Source organism: Strix uralensis, chromosome 4 (genome assembly GCF_047716275.1).
Source record: "Strix uralensis isolate ZFMK-TIS-50842 chromosome 4, bStrUra1, whole genome shotgun sequence".
NCBI classification, from domain to species: domain Eukaryota; kingdom Metazoa; phylum Chordata; class Aves; order Strigiformes; family Strigidae; genus Strix; species Strix uralensis.
The window spans coordinates 26495889-26513487 of NC_133975.1; the positions used below are offsets into that span (position 1 = coordinate 26495889).

At 36.0% G+C, this 17599-nt stretch overlaps 1 protein-coding gene across 2 annotated transcripts in view; it reads right to left on the reverse strand.

The window, feature by feature from the left end:
• The window catches only part of PDS5A (PDS5 cohesin associated factor A), an 86601-nt gene that overhangs the window by 11451 nt on the left and 57551 nt on the right, over nucleotides 1–17599 (reverse strand). For both annotated transcript variants that reach the window (XM_074866021.1, XM_074866022.1), the window contains exons 17-29: nucleotides 16517–16632; nucleotides 15649–15754; nucleotides 14008–14168; nucleotides 11204–11327; nucleotides 9864–10022; nucleotides 9549–9617; nucleotides 8825–8961; nucleotides 7986–8109; nucleotides 7522–7726; nucleotides 6899–7013; nucleotides 3293–3425; nucleotides 2531–2650; nucleotides 1367–1429 (exon numbers count right to left, since the gene is read on the reverse strand). In XM_074866021.1, the coding sequence (XP_074722122.1) occupies nucleotides 1367–1429; nucleotides 2531–2650; nucleotides 3293–3425; nucleotides 6899–7013; nucleotides 7522–7726; nucleotides 7986–8109; nucleotides 8825–8961; nucleotides 9549–9617; nucleotides 9864–10022; nucleotides 11204–11327; nucleotides 14008–14168; nucleotides 15649–15754; nucleotides 16517–16632 (1632 nt within the window). The remainder of the gene's footprint in view (nucleotides 1–1366; nucleotides 1430–2530; nucleotides 2651–3292; nucleotides 3426–6898; nucleotides 7014–7521; nucleotides 7727–7985; nucleotides 8110–8824; nucleotides 8962–9548; nucleotides 9618–9863; nucleotides 10023–11203; nucleotides 11328–14007; nucleotides 14169–15648; nucleotides 15755–16516; nucleotides 16633–17599) is intronic.

The following is a 17599-nucleotide window of genomic DNA, read 5'->3' on the forward strand; positions in this document are numbered from 1 at the left end:
ATACTAGCTTGGTACAGGACATTCCTTCCCCACCAAAATCTAACCGTTTTAAGAGAATGCAAGAGAGAAGCCTGTCTTATGCCAGTAAGATTTTTTTTTGGTTGAGACACAGCTTTAATCTACATTGCTGAATGCCTTATCAAAAGAGAAGTATAGTAAATTTACACAGCCAACTAAACTTGCTTCAAATGCTTCATTCATTATATTTGAACGTTGTCAAAGGTGAAACAATTACAGCAGTAGACAGATAACCTGCTCTTCTGAGGATATTTAAAGCACCAGTCTGGTACTGGCTGCTGCTAAAGCGGTTGGTCTCCTGTCTGCCTCCTCTCTTCCTAACATTACTCCAACCCAGCACACTGAGTAGCATCTGGGTTGGTGTCACAGGGTGAACACGAAGCAAGGAGAGGCAGGATTCTGCCAAATGAGCGAACTTCACCCACATGAACTGCTCTGATAGTGGAAACTTTTTGTATAAATGAAAAATCAGTGTGAGAAGAAGCAATTTTAAATGATATGGCTATTTACAGAGTGATCATTTGTCTCTACTCTTACGATGAACAATTACCACAAAGTTCTGCTCTAACAAAAGACTTTAGAAACTAATGCAGTAACCGTTCATGGAACACAGAACATGAAAATTGATAAATGTACATGAAATTTATATTAAAGCCATGATTTATACTGTTCTCAGGATTTTTATATTTTATGGTCAGCTAGCATTCTTTCACTAAGCTCAAGAAAAAAAACCCCACCTGCTAATTTTTTGAGCTAGATTAAAAAGCATTCCAACATATTTAACTAGTACCTAGGAAAGACAGTTTCAGAATCCCAAGAAAGGAGAACTGATGGTAAAAGGTATAAAAATAAGGTCTGTTTCTTATTTTTTTTGTTGTGTGCCCCCTTTCTCCCTGCCAAAAGACTTGGTATTTTCTCTCCCCTGTGGAAGGTATCAGCCAAATTATGTCTGAAAAAAAATGAGATGTTCAAATGGGTGTAGACATTTGCAGTTGAATTTAACATCAATAACAGCTATATTAAAAATATTAAGATTGAAAATTTAAGACCTTCAATGCTAGTGATGTCACAATTCAGTATCTGCATCAGAACTTTATGCCACACTTATTTGAAAAATGGAAAAGCCTGTAGTTATGTGAAAAACTGTAGTTAATCAAGAACCTGTGCCTCAGTGCACAGGTAACAATCTTTGTGTTGTGTACTCACCAGGTAGTATGTTAAAGTTGATTATACCATCAAATAAAAGAATCACAAATTATTGTACACAAACTCTTACAACTATTTTTAAGCTACAGCAGTCCCAGACAAAGTAATATTCAAAGAATTGTAACTTGTCAAAATACAGTACCTTTCCTGTCAAAAGAACAACCCTTGTCTCTTCTGAAATGTAATTCCTGTCATTGCAGAAATCCTGCATAAAAAATAAAAAAATCAGTTTGTGTTTGATCTTTCCACCTTGTGTTGATTTTTATATATACATGACTTGACTTCTCAAATGAGATGCTATTATCAAGTGCTACAGATATTTCACACCATGCAACCTGCTGACAAATGAATCATAAAGAGAGGTCAAACTAGTATTTTGGAGATTTTTAGCAAGCATTACTGAATGACAGTATGCCATACCTGAAGTTGGGATTAACATTTTTCTTCTTCTTGAATGACATGAATTGTTTGAAATGAAACCAAACTGTCCTATTTTTGCACTTGCATCTTTTTTAATGGGAAGTCCAAATAGAGGAAAAGAGGTGCTGTTTTCTCTGAACAAGTTGAAAGTTGTTACATTTGTCATTCTGAGTACAGTTTACACAGACCAAAACACTAAATCTGAATATCACAGACAGCAGCTCCCTGTTACCATGGCATCTGCCATTTCACAAGTAAGCAAACTAAGTTTTGCTTAAACAGACTCTGGAAAGGCTGTTAAATTAACAATCTAAGACACTGAAAAATGTGAAAAGTATTCTTCAATACAACTAAAACATCAGATCTGGTCTAGAGAACTACTTTCGTTCCACTTACACTTTTCAAAAGCATGCCTCTTAAAGAACAGTGCTATTCTGACAGTAGAGCTGTACTCACCAAGACTATTACTAGGCAATAAGGGGACCAACTTGTACAGCAAGCAAAATAGTCAAACAGCTACTGACAGATATCAACATACCATGGAAAACATAAAAAAATGTTCCCTTTTTTGTCTGTTTTGCATTCTAATTCAGATAGTCACAATATACATGTATTTTCATATATTCAGATGTACTTGTAAAACACTTTAATGAAATGATCTAGCAATATGTGCTAACGTATCAACATTTATTCTAATTAGCTCTCACCTGGTCACAAACATTTCTGGCACACATTCATAAGATAGCGCAGGATACAGCTGATGTTAAAAAAAAATCTAATTGCTGAGAAAAAAAAACCATGCATTTTCCCACTCATGACCAGCTCTCGATTATAAAAATCAAAGTATTTCCCCTTATTACATTGAAAATCAAATTTAAAAATTTACCTTTTCAGGTTGTGTAAAAAATTTGGTTGGCAATACAGGGTCCTTCGGTGAATCTGCATTGCACAAAGCACTTTTGCTGTTGATTACACATAGTGCTACATCACATACTGTATAAAGTTTCTGAAGAAAAAAAGAAAAGTATGTCTTAGGAATTACTTACTGGTTTTACAGTAGAGAATGTAGTTCTTTAAAAAGTTTAATTTATGTGTTAAAATAACCACCACTAAGGACAGATTTTGAAATTACATCATTAACCATACTGTTGGTTCTTCAAACACATACAGACGTCCCCATTTTTCATATGATACTATTTCATAAAAACTAGTAATACTTTACATGCCTATGCTGTACAATAAAAGCTCTTGCTTAATCAAATCACCATATATGGCTTCTCATCTCTGCTAGAAACTAATAGGTTTAACAGTAGCCATATAATACAGTATTTCCTCCCCCAACAGCAGAAGATATTTACGTTGGGAAACTGGGCAGTAGGAGTTAAAATAAGGCAGGTAGGCAGTAACAGGAATATTTAACAAATTTTGCTTATTAACTTTGTTAGGTATTGTGTGCTGGATAAGGTCAGCAAGTTTCTCAAAGAATGAGATTGGCAACATACAGACAATGCTCGCAATTAACACTCTCTCTAAAAGACCATAAAAATGTCTGAGCTAGTGCTTTCAGATTTCCTGCAAATCCTGTTCATAAACTGCTTGTGAAACCCTCAGCCCATCACCCAACACTTATCCGAATTACGTTTCTTACTTCATTGGCCTTTGGCTCATCAGGAGACTGAGCATCTCGGGTAAGCTTGATGTTTTCTGCCATCTTTTTCATGAAGGCATGGCTATTGTTCTCATTCTTTGTCATTAAAACTTCAAGCATGAACCACAGGCACCTAAAAAGCCATAAAACCACAAGCAATTACATTCCAGCTTTTATAACTGCAGCTCCCACATATAGCAACGTCTTAAAAAATTGTCAGCTGTACTAGCTTTTTTCTTAAGAAACCACAATCAATTTGAAGATATCACAAACAGATAACATCATCCAAAGGTGTACATAGAGACTAGACCTTTAACACAGTCTTAATTATACTCTTTGGAACAAATCTGCCAAATTAGTGTGCTTCTTACTGTATCTGTAAACACTGCCCAGCCAATCAACTTTTTTTCTCTTCCAAATATGAATAGAAGCAAGAATTCTGGTGCTACCATGATCCAGATGAAATTCTGTCATCACTACCTTGGGCTATGTCTATGTTGCTATCAACAACATACCACGACCACACTCGAAACAGGCTTAAACAAATCATACTGCTGCTATACAGTTACCTACATGGTTTAATACTGAAATCCAAAACTGAGCAGGTCAGATTCTTGCTAATGTTCCATATGAGAGAAAAAAAAATCCTTACAGATAGACTTAATGGAATTAGCCTTCCCAGTTTTCTTTCTTTAAATCTAGTTTATTTATAAGAAGAAGCCATTATATTTTGACTAAAAGTTTGTTTTGAGGATTTCTCAATTATGATATAAAACACAACTGGTCTGTCCATGCTATCATTTGCTATCAAGCTTCACAGCTGCATGTGGCTAAAGGGTCAACAAGTCTTAATACAGTAAAATAATACTTAGTTGGGAAAGACATATGGGTGGGTCTAAGAAATGCAGACTTTGCTAGTAGCTAATTTAATTCTGAAGCTCTGGAAGAGATTACCTTGTAGAAAGAGGCTAATAAAAACCTAGAAAAACAGGATGACTGAACACTGGAATTCTCTGTCTACAAAAACCCCAATCTTTTTAACTGATACAAATTAAAGATTGCAATGCAAGAGATTAAGCAACATTTCAAAGGCTACAGTAAATAAAGGATACCTTTACATCCATCTATTCACTATTCTCAAGAACTTAAATGGGACGAATACAGAACCGATAACATACTACACTGACCCAGCTTCTCCAAAACCCCGCGTCAACCAAAGATTACTATTGAGGATTAATTTTACTCTGGTAATTCCAGTTAACATGTGCCAACTTCAGTGGCTTGATTTCCTCACTCAGTCAACAAATTAAATAAATCATTATCAATCCTGAACAAGACCCTTCCAGAACAACAGTACGATTTCATGTAGGAAAAATATGCACCTAGAGGAAGACAGTCACATAAAGTAAGTTCAATCTCTGTATCCATTTCAGTATTTTTGGAATATGAATTTGGAAGAAAAAGACACTGTCTCAAGATAAAAAACAAACCCCAAACCCAAACATACCTCTGTAGAACAAGCTTAAAAAACTTCTTAAGAATAAGTATCACAGATTATGGTTAAGGAACTTGCTAAGCATGTATTTACTTTACGTGACTGTATTTAGGCCATGTAAAACCAAGACGAACTAGGGAGACAACTACAAAACACACTGCCAGTCTGCTTTTCCAAGTTTGCAAGCATCTGTGTTAACACTTTAAAGTGAACACTATGACTCTCAGAACTCTTGAAAGAAACACTGTATTACATTATATGAGAAAAATGTTTTGCATTTATCTCAGGAGACTCTTCAGAGAAGTATTCCTGCCAAAATTCCTGTACAGAGCGTTTCTTTGTTTGGAGCAGTCCTCTCTGGCTAGTTCAGCCAGCCTGTGACAAACATGAGGGAGGAAATTTGACAACAAAGGAAAGCTATACAAGGAGTGTCCAAAAAAGCTCTGTACTGCAAATCAGAACTTGTTCCATGCATTTTGGATAAAGGAGATGCTGGAGGATGCTCTCAGACGTTGCCAGGAACAGGGAGTCCTGGGACAAAATGTAGACTTGATAACTAGGTAAGAAATCTTCACTGACTGCAGGTTCTGACCAGGTGTGAGTCAAGCAACTCAGAAATCAGAACAAATTAAGTTTTTCATTTAAGAAAGAATCAGACTTGAACTCTCGCAGGTGAAGGTGCAAAAAGAATTAAGATGTGAACTGGTCTATTTATGCAAAGAATGAACTGCTTTTCTGATGGCATATATTGTAGTATGTGGATATACATGCCTTTGTAATACAAAAGCAACACAGCTCACAGTTCCACCAAAAATAATTACAAAAAAACCCCAAAACACTAAAACCAAAGTTGGGGGGGACACATGCTTTAACATTTTTATAAAGTGTTAAAATTTAACTATTTTTAAAAATTCACAGAATCATCTAGGTTGGAAAGGACCTTGAAGATCATCTAGTCCAACTGTTAACCTAGCACTGACAGTTCCCAACTACACCATATCCCTCAGCGCTACGTCGACCCGACTCTTAAACACCTCCAGGGATGGGGACTCCACCACCTCCCTGGGCAGCCCATTCCAACGCCTAACAACCCGTTCTGTAAAGAAATGCTTCCTAATATCCAGTGTAAACCTTCCCTGGCGCAACTTGAGACCATTCCCTCTTGTCCTATCTCTTATTACTTGGTTAAAGAGGCTCATCCCCAGCTCTCTGCAACCTCCTTTCAGGTAGTTGTAGAGGGCGATGAGGTCTCCCCTCAGCCTCCTCTTCTCCAGACTAAAAAACCCCAGTTCCCTCAGCCGCTCCTCGTACAACATGTGCACCAGACCCTGCACCAGCTTCGTTGCCCTTCTCTGGACACACTCGAGTAATTCAATGTCCTTTTTGTAGTGAGGGGCCCAAAACTGAACACAGTAATCGAGGTGTGGCCTCTTGTAATTCATTACAAGACACAAAGAATATACTTAAGATATGAAAGATTATTGAAGGCATACAAGAAGGTCTCAAAGTGGAACAGTACAGAACAAGCTTCTGTATGACAGGCTTTTGTACAATAATCCATGCTGAATACATTAAGAAGCACTAAGCCTGCACTGCAGATGTACAGTGCAAATGATTAGCGAGTAGAAAACTTAATATGAATTCTGGTAGGTTTGCATAGGGGGGAAGAAAAAAAAAGTTTTGAGTGAAGCAGGACTCTGACCCAGCATCAGTGGCATTACATTTTCAAGTCTCGGAGAAGCTCCGTACTTTATTAAGTTCCAAAATATCTGAACTGACATTACTTGGCATCCCTTAATTGTGTTGGGAAATTCTACAGATATTCCTAGGCACAAATACAAGAATTTAAAATCATTACTTCACTTTATGAAGCCTAGACAACTCACTAATTTGGTACACTATGGTGTGACCTACAGGCTACCATTTAGGCTTTCAGAATATACTGCTAAGCAGTTGTTGATGCCTTCTTTCTTCCCTCGGTTAAAGTGTTACACACTTCCAAGATTACTCTTTTGCAAAATACTGTTGATAAAACAAGGAGTTCCTCTTCCTCATCATTTTTTTCTAAGCACAGAAAAATTCTCAGAATTCTAGAATCATTTGACACTTACTCTTTGACATCACGAAGCTGATCAACATCCTGAGGTTTTGTGAAATCTGGATCATGTGCCAGTAAGTGAATCATATATGGTACCACATATTCAGGCAGCAAGGATAGCAATTTTTCTACAGTAACAAAAAACCCATAAATAACGTCTGTATTACACACGCATCACAAGAACACTTTTTCAAAGTATTACTTTTTCAGATATGGAATGTAAAATTTCAACTTGCATTTTCTTCCTACAGATTTTACTTTTAATGAATCATTAAAAAGAAAATGAACAAGTTTTACTGCTACAAAACTACTTGGCCTTACTTCAGGGAGAAGGTCATAAAGCCTAAAATACCAGAAAACAGAATTTTATTTTTTTGAGCAAAATAAACTACCGCAATAACAGCACTGTATTTTACATGTATAATTCTCAGCAATGTACAGAGAAGTATTTTATGGTTTATGCTAATGCTAAACTAAGTAAATTTAGATTTGAATGTGTCTTATATAAAGATGAGGAAGCAAATGAAATTTATTCACTGTTTCTTTACAAAAGCAATTTGCTTAAGTTCTAATGATTACTCCTTCCAGTTTAGTAGTTGGCTATTACATTCTTAACAATTTTACTGAAATACTAACCGTTAGCCATAGGATTCTGCTTAATATATTCTCTTCGTATACTGATGTTTTTGAGCAAGCACTGTCTGGCATGTGCTCTTCTCTCTTTCACAGGGTCTTTGGCACACAAAGCAAAGATTGCCATATATTCCAAAGGGAGTAGTAATTTCACAAGTGCCTTATGCAGTTTCTGGGCAAAGATCTGCCTCACTTGGTAGCACTCATCCTATAGCGACACAAAACATAACAGTGCAACCATGAAAGTCTTGGTCTTAAAAAAAAAAGGCATTCAAAGTGGAATTATGAGGAGACATTTTGAAAACATCAACAGGTGCAGCACAATAAATACTTGAAATTTCAAGAACTCTTTTGAAAGCTGCAGTGAGGAATAGAGAATTCTCAGCGTAGCAGCAACAAAAGCTCAGATGTAAGGACTCTGAACTCAATTAATTAAGAGTCACTTCAACTCAAATGCAGTTACTTACATTAATGACAAGTGCACAGAGCTGGAACTGTTCTGGGGTAATTATTTCATGGTAACAGGGTTCCTGTGCAAGCTTCATTATTGCACTACCAGCAGCTAGTCGCAGTCGAGACATATCCGATTTACTATACAAACATGAAAGAAAAAAACAAAAACAAAAAAACACCGAAACACAACTCACCACAACTATCCTTAAATTACTTGCATGTTACTATTTCTTCTTTTTTACAAGATCGATGAGCAATTAAGGTTTTTCTCTGTCAGATCAGATCACAGTTCTATAGCTTCGGATCAAGCTAAATTAACCCAACCAAATTTGTGAAAATAAGGTGCTCTGCTTTCCCCACAAGACAGTGAAATGAGAAGAGACGAGTTTCTTGTTTTCATATCACTGTCTAAATGAAAGCAACACTTTTGCCACAGAATCTCTCTTTCCTTACTTTACCCTCAGAATGAAGATGAGGTGCAAAGTTACCTCACTGTTGGAATGAAGAAGCTCCACCCAAAATCATCCAATTCCTAAGTGTGTTAAATGTCATCACTCAATTATTTTCAAAGATACTCCTGCAGGTCTTTTACTCTCTAAAATGTCTTTTACTGTCAGGATATCTACAGGGTTCTGAGTTAGATTATTAGTAAATTACAAGAAAGAGGGAGCATCAAGCATCTTTTTATAGTGCCATTTCACTCCTAATATTAAAACTCCAATCAGATTTGTTTTCTATCATCCCATTAGCCAACATTGCGCTCACCTTAAAATTCTATAAAAGCTCAAAAGATTAATATTCTTTGAAATTCCACACCAAAATTGATGAAAACCTGGAAGGAACAAAATCTGACCTGATTCGCTTCTGTTCTGTCAAGTCTCCTTCACTGACAAGCATAGCTGATAATAACCGGAGTGTGGAATTTGCGGATTTTGACTGGTTGTTTTTCATACCCAACAGCCAGCGCACCAAAAGTTTAATTGCTTGCACCTATCAAATATGAACAAATCAATAATGAACTTACTTCCTCAAGTTGGTAAGGCACTAAAACCTGCTGCTGTCAAACTGAAATTTCCAAAGACTCCTATTTATCAGAGCTGATACATTTTTAAAGCAACAGAATGAAGCAGGAAATATTTACAGAGTGAAGGAGGAAGTAGCAGTCTTTGTCACATCAGGACATTTCAACTACGGTTCAGTGTCTTCTCACAAGTGCATCTAGAGGATGCAGGACACTTGCTACATGATTAAAAAATAAGAGCAACTAGATAAACATTTCTAGAAATGGCCATATTTAGATTCACAGTAAATAATGTATAAAGATGAATAACTAAAATTCATCAGGGTCTCAATTTATTTCAAATTTGTTTACAATCAGTAAAGTCAAATTACCTTTCTTGTAAGGAAAACTAAAACTTTTGAATCTCTTAGTTTTCTCAACATTCAGCATAATTAATATCAGTAAGTGAAGATACCTAAATGCATAGCTTTTTTCAGTTCTGTAACTGTGTGTGTAATGCACAAAAACTCTAAGGAGACTGATATATAAACATTATTATTGACAGCAGATCATTCACCTTTGCTAGCACTTCTGGAGAAACTTCTTCATCCGGAGACCACAATTTTCCATTTTTCTCACCTGTTGACTACAGACATTCATGTAAGTTTAAGAACTGGTCCTACCCATACAAAAAATGCCCAAGTAAAAATGGAAAAAAGTCATGGACTAAGCTTTCTTTCACACAAAGATCTTTTATAATGCAATTATCACTGTACTGGCCATTTATAGAACGTTCTTTTATTGACTCATTTAACAAAAATGCTCTATTCCCCACAGAATTAATAACAGGCAAACAGAACAGTAAGGACTTACCAAAAAAAGAAAATCTTACCCTGTCATTCATTAGAAGATCTTTCACAATGAAATTTGCAACAACAGATTTCATCGGAGAAGCAAACTGGTCTGGAGCCAACATAGAAATATGACCCAATGAGACTAATGGAGTTATAAGTTGTTCTGGTACATCAGCATTCAAACTTCTGCTAAGAGGCTGAGAAAGAAAAAAAAATTTAAAAATTCAAAATTCAACTATAGATAAGTAAGCTACATGCCTAAAAATATTTTATTTTACTACTGGATTGCTGATGAGTTTCGCAGTTTTTCCTTAGAATTAATAAAGTTAGCAAATCAAAATGGAGAAAGAATGGAATTTCTCAATTAACAGAATAACCAAAAATCTCACATGAGATAAGGGGAAAACAAATTTTATATTCTCTTCCTGTTTTAACAGTGAAACACATTCAAACCTGGGAGCCATGGGAAAAACTGACACAATTCTATTCAGGAGTTGTGAAAACCTGAATTGTAACTGCAAATGGCAGAAAATAATAGCAGGTAAAAAAACCTCGGAAACCACCAGGGACATTTTTATTAGCGATCAGTATTTCCCTTCCAGGTAACCGTCACCAGGATAATTCCATGCTGCTATCAACCAGCACCCTCACATCGTATTCTGGTATTAGGGAGGGAACATTCACTCTCACAGAAGTCTAAGCAGAGATCAAACTCTGTAAGCTTAATTCAAAGCTGTTCACACTTCTGAATTATGCATAAGTTCAAAGACAGCCAAGAGTAAGAACCTAAGATATTTTACAAGTGCAGATTAATAATGTTATTATTTAAGAGATTACAGGGAAAAGTAATAACCTCTCTACTCTGTATAAGGTGACTTTTTGCTTTACAACTTGTCTAAGCAAGCAGTAAGTGAGCAGTAAGCTGATGTCTGAGTTTATAGTCAAGTAGTTATTCTGCACTAACTTCCTCAGTGAGAAAGTGCTGTATGTGCAAAGACCATAAATCATGGTAATTTAATAGTTTGAAAGTAGAGGATGTTATCTCTCATTTAGTATCTGCTAAATGTGTCCTCATGGGATTCAGTGTGGATCATTCCAGCATATTTAGCTTATTTTCCCCTAACTTGTCCTGTGTAGACAAAAAGGAATACCTTATCTACCAGACATTAAAATACTAAAAAATCGTGATTGTAAGACAAAAACATGAATAATTTGCTATTGTAAAATTCATGGCTTATCTTGACCACCATGTAGCTGCTGTAGGCTTCCTGACCTCATAAATTGTTATCTGTTAATAAACAGTATGAATTAATGTTAACTACTAGTATCAATTAGGAACAGAAAAAAACCTTAAAAAAAAAAAAAAAGCAAGACATACCTCAAAGATCTGTGCAAGCTGCACTTCTTTATTTGAAAATATGGCATGTATACAGTGAACCGCTTGTTTTGCCTGATGAGGAGTGCCTCTTTTTGCTTTCTGATGCAAAATCGGAATTAGTGTTCTGTGAACATTAAACAAAATACTTCAAAATGCAATTTGCAATCTACAAGAAATAAAGCTTTTCACCTATACAAATCTGTCCTCACGGTCTTATAAATCAAACATTCCTCTGAAGTCTTTTCAGGAAAGATCATAATCATGAAGTGAAAAGCAGGACGGAATTGTATTTAGTAATACTTGTTGAGCATCTGACTACACATTTAAGCAAGAAAAAAGCCCACAGGGAAAAATCAAACATGAAAGAAAATAATGATAAAAATAAGGCTGTTTAGGAAGACAAATACAAGGTGAGGGGAACCTGACAGGTTCAGCTAGGGTAAACTCCTGGGCTTGTTATCGAAGCTTGGAAGTGACAGGGCTGAAGAAAATTTATGAAAGCTAGGGATAACCATTAAACATCAGTGTGTTTATAGGCCTTCACTGCTTTAACTTTGGTCTTTAATCGCAAATGTATACTCAAGCAAACAACTGCTTTGTTCTGAGCTTCTGAATTTGAATCCTCTAGAATCTATCTGCTGATCAGAGGCCACCGAAGGAAACAGTAGGGCAGAAGCCACTCCAGAGACCAGGTCGAGGTTGGTCAGACTGTTTGCTTCCACTCCTGTGAGTGTGCTGGAAAGCAGGCCTGTCCCGAGAGGTCGTTGCCTGACACTAACTCATGAGGTTTGCCATGCAACTCACCCAGCAACTGAGATAAGGAAACAAAATTGCCTAGAAAGCATCTGACACAGAAATGTCTAAAAAAATTTCCTTGCTTTCTTGAAAGGCTCAGTAACAATACAGCATTCAGTACATGGATTATTTAGCACCCAGCCTTCACTGACACATTCTATATAATCAAAATCAGCAACAAGTGGTGGAAGAAGAGCTTGCAGGGTTAAAAGAATGAAGTCTCAAATATTTTCCTCAAAAACCGCACAAAACCCCAAAACTAACAAAAGATCCCTAGAAAAATGTTAACAGTATACTAAAGTAAGAGAAAGTCTCTTCTCAAACCTGCTAAGATTCCACAAGTTGGATTAAATAAGAACCAAAATAGCAAAGAATTCAGTAAAACCTACAGTTAAGCTTCAATGCCTAACCTATAGTTTTTATAGTGTAAGTACACGCACATTAAAGGACCTCTGCCAAGCGTCAGTGCATCAGTTACAAACCATACCTCATCACACCCCAACTGACATCAATCTGCAAAAGGTGACACCTGACATGTTTACATCTGCAAGTTTACACATGGTCCATAGGCTCTCTTTGAGCATGGCCAATGCTTCCATCAGATTGTAGAGTCATATGGCAGTCCTTGTCCACGAACTGGTGCACAAACCTATTCATTTTCCACATGAGGAAGACATTGGGCTACTGCTGGTGAATGCTACTTCAAAAGACAGCAGGCAGCCTGCTCACAGAAGGGGTTTAAAAAAACACCCCGAAAAACAGGTCACTTGAAACAAACTATGTTGCTAATAATATAAACCGTTTCATTTACGATCAAGTTTTCTGAATATATGAAATCTGGAACATCTACTTGTTTTCAGACTTCTTTTTCTTTGTGTCAGTGTAAACACTGACCTGGTTTTGACTTTCAGAATGTTAGCCTGACTTGCCGGCAAACCATGCCAAGGGCTAGACCTCCATTTTGACAGTTATATTTTTAAGTTATTTGAGACTGCCCCGACTGTACTTCAGCAATACCTGGCTAAAGCATGAAGCCAAAAGAAATGTCAGCAATACCAGCTCCTTTGACAGAAAATTATCTACCCCAGCAATGCAGAGTCTTGATTAATCTCCAGTGGGGAACTACAGACAACTGGGACTATACTGGGAACTATACTGACAATGGTGATTGCCAGACTTTTCCTTCTCTTTACCCCTATAAATGTCTTAAAAGGCATCTCATATGTGAACTTGTAACTTCTTTTGCCCCAAATCTGATTCAAATCCATAAGAATCACTGAGGTTGTATCTTCAATTCACTGAGAACTTAAGGTGTACACTGGTATGCATTTTAGCATGGTAGTAACCGAGATGCTATTTTAATATATGAGAACTTGAAACCTGTGCTTTATAATCTGGATTAGTTACTAACAGGCTAATTTTAAGGTTTTAGACGTTACCCACAAGGTTTTATATAGTCTGTGAATACCTAGTAAATTATGCAGCTTTAATCAGCAGTTAAAACATGAATTGCATAATGACGACTTATAGACAGCCAATTATTCTTTGTTAGAAATTCATGCCTGATTTTGGATCTTGTTTCCCAACTTGTTTCATAACAAACAGAGCTGTTAACCATCAGAGATTATATTTTAATTCCTTACAAAGATAGAAAAATTGTGTGAAGGACAGATATGAGTAGAAATGATGCCAAGGAATTAAATCTTCACCGTATTTTTGCTGTTGCTTATTTTGTAAGCTGGGAAGCATGCTACGTGCTTTTTTTAATGTGACTGTCAAAAGAAGATTTTTAAGTAGTACCTAACATCTTCAATAAATACACAAAAATTGTGAGAATGCAGAATTTAAAAATGAACAGACAGAAAGGTAGTGAAGGAATACAAAATGATGGAAGAGAAGCTCTTCATATTTACAAGACTATAAAGTAATTTTAGGGGCAACATATTGAATAAACTATCAAGAGGCAGAATTCCAGGTATGAAAAGCAGCATATATAGAAATACACTCACGATCTTATCTGTGGCAAGTCTGTTTCTATTTTGTGACCCGTGTTTCTGAAAATCTGTATGGCTGCCTCAGCTACCTTATCATCTTCCATCCTGAGGCACTGCAGCAGAGACTCATAGGTCTCTGCAGAGTGGAACGAGGTAGGATGTGTAAAGGACAGAACCTGTAGATACACATTAAAACAAAGGTATATTTATTCATGGTAAATGAATCATCAGAAAACCAAAACGATGGCTGTTTATGAGCATTAACATCAACATAAATAGCTATTACATGCTCATATGAGATTATTACATTCAATAACTGCATTTTGGAGAAGGTGACATAGGCATTTTCAAATAAATTCATCTATGCTTTATTCTTCAGGTTCTCCCCTCCTCCAAATATTTTGTAAGATACTACATTATTTGAATACGTAAACATATTTATTAAAAGTAACAGTTATTCAAGATTATTCATTTATATTCCAATCTACTTAAGAATACTTATTTTCAACTTATTTTAACTGACGTGAAATCTGGTTTCTCCAGAATCTATAGTCCCTGAGCAGAAATCAAGGTTAAGATATCTACAAACAAAACATAGATTACTGTCCTTTTAATCTAAAGCTAATGAAATATATTCTGTTAAATTGGAAAATGTCAAGCAAGAAACTAAGCATGCAGAGATTCAAGGCAGGACAAGAGAGAACAAAAGGTTATCCCAAAGCAAAACTGTATTAAGTATAGTAAAGGTCAGATAACATAAGGTAGGGAGAACAATGAAAAGTTGCATGTATTTTGTGTATTCTTTGGATTTATCTTATCTTGGTTTCTTTGATCAGAGTTGCCTACTTGCACGAGTATCGATGTGTGAAATAACATTTTCAAAGATATCCATGTCACAGCAACAAAATCTTCAACCTTGGCAGATTTCTTTTCTGAGCTACATTAGCAAACAGATGTTACTTCCTTGCATACTTCCGTGTAACTACTTCTACCATGGCTGCCATTACCAGATTTGGTGTGATATGTCTCCATAAACTCCACCTCGTTCATTCACACTTCTGAAAAGTCTCACTTTAATTATACAACCTTCCCCTCCATTTCCTCCTATATTTTACACTGCCTTTTGTAACATATTAAAGTCTCATTAGCAAACTACCAAATTCATCACAGATGTTTTCCAGATATTTCAAATCATTCTTTCTCCCACAGCCATCTCTCATCACCACTAAGTACACAAGTTCCCCCATTCCGCCTTTTTTTTTTTTTCCTCTCTACATGATTTGGCTCTTGAGTTTATTGCTTGCTTTTGTTCCAGTATCATACAGGCTCCAAAGAACGTTCCTCTCCTAATTTCCCCACTTCTCTTCCTCTCCTTTACCTCCATACCTTCTTCTATATGACTTCCCTGAGCAGAAATCAATTTCTGCTTTAACGTGCATATTTCAACTCTTGGCACCTTTTCAAAACATACTTCTTCCAAAAAAACCCTCTTTCATTACTCTTTTCTCAAGTGAGTATTAATAGCCAAACACTTTCATACATTAAAAAAAGTAATTATCTAAATAGTAACTATTAAAACCATGTTACCATTAATTCAGTAGTCATACCACTTCTGTCCCTTCCATTACAAACTATAGCTGCATTAACGTGTATTACCTTGAGAAGTTCAAGTCCTGCACGAATAGCAGTATCAGGACTTACACCCTCCTCTTCATCATCAGCTGTCCCCTCTATGGATTTATTCATTAGTTTTACTAGTGCACTGAAGTAAGATACAAAAAGAAAAAAGCAAATGAATGTGACAATGTACAATGTTAAAGGCTGGAGATATCAACAAAACCAAGGTTTTGACGTAAATAAAGGGAACGCAATAGTCCCTTGGGGGGAGGTGGTATGGTGTTCAACTTTTGGTTTTAGTTTTTGTTTGGGGGATTTTTTTTTTTTTTTTAAATCAAGCTATTCCATTATTCCTTTTCCTTCTACTTAGCTTTCTGCAAAATTAATTCTTTAAAAAAAAAAAACCCAAACCACCAAATCCACCATGTTGGCAGCATTCAGATCAACACATATTTGCATGAGTCTCAGAATGTAATTAGGTTGCCAGACAAGTCTCAAAAGAAATCCAAACATTCTCTTGCACAATCCCACAAAAGCTAATTAATTAGACTGCTATATGGAAGACCATGTTGCAGTTAACTATGTAAAAATTATGATAATAATTTTCACCTTAAGCCCCACAAATAGCAGTTTCACTGGGAACAACTACTATATTTTTAAAATCATTTGCAGACAGCACTGCAAAGAACTATCAAAAAAAAAATTTCATTCTTTAAGCTGCTGGAAATGACTATGTCTGTATTTTTTTAAAAAAATTATTATTTTTTTTTTTTTAAAAAGAAAAACCAAACATATTTACTGCCAGGACAGACTAGTCTAAATCCCAAGAAAAAAAAATATTTTTTTTTTTGTTCATTTAAATAGTCTTTATCATCATTCATGAGTTAGTATGATCTTTCAAACTTACCTAATGGCTTCTGAGTCAATATGTACAGGGGCAATTCTTTCCAAAAGAAATTTAACCATTTCCAGAAAAGGATTTGTTGGCTGCTTAGGATTTGCAAGTTTCCGGGCTATCTCTCTCTAAAAGAATGTTAGATACAAACAAGAATTATGCTCATTTTTACTTACTTCTTAAGCATGTTGAATAAGCTAGATATAGCCACCTCCTTTAACCACAGAGATTGTCTATATACTTAGTGAAACATATTTTATCTCCAAATCTCTATCACGTTATATTGAAAGCAGACATACTTTAACAAGCTATTTGAATGTAAGATGCATGTAAGTTTCTAGTGAGAGTTTCTTAAGGAATTGCAGGCCAGACCTAAAACAGAATCAAGGGAGAGCTAAGTGTAATATAGATGGAATTTAGATATCTATGTTGGCAAGAGTAATCCATAAATCTGTAGGCGACCCTGTTGTGTGTGTGAGACTTCATAAGCAACAACGAAAAGATTGCACTAAAAGCTACACTACTGCAGATGTGCAGAAGCACTACACTAGCTTGGCTACACCAGATGTTCAGACCCTATGTATTTGCCTATGAATGTTTTTGATCCAAAAATCTGTTTTTCCCCTCTGAATGTCCCAAATGTCAAGAACATTAAATTCAGCTGCAAACCCAGCAGAAGGTAGATAATTTTTGTTTTGAACAGAAGTCTAAAAATCTCTCAAAAGAAATGACTTCTTGACCTTCTTCCTCCTAAAGGATTGGATGCTGCAGACCCTACGAACTAGGAAGTTGTTCTAACTGTTATGTTAAATTATGTTCAGGAAGAGGGAAGAAACCTTCCTCTTGAAATTGCATCACTGCATTCCCAAAGTGCAAAATTTACTAGTTCAGGAAATGATATACACTCTACATCAAGGGGTTAGGACAAAATTCTAAGGGTCATTTTGTTCCCTTCCCTGGACAATTCCAGAGGCATCAGACAAAACTCAAGAAGCCTATCTTTGTTTCATGATGCTCTCTATTGTGATTTCTGTCAACAAAATTGCTTACTTTATTTTGGGACCATAATGAAAAAAAACACCACAAAACTGTGAT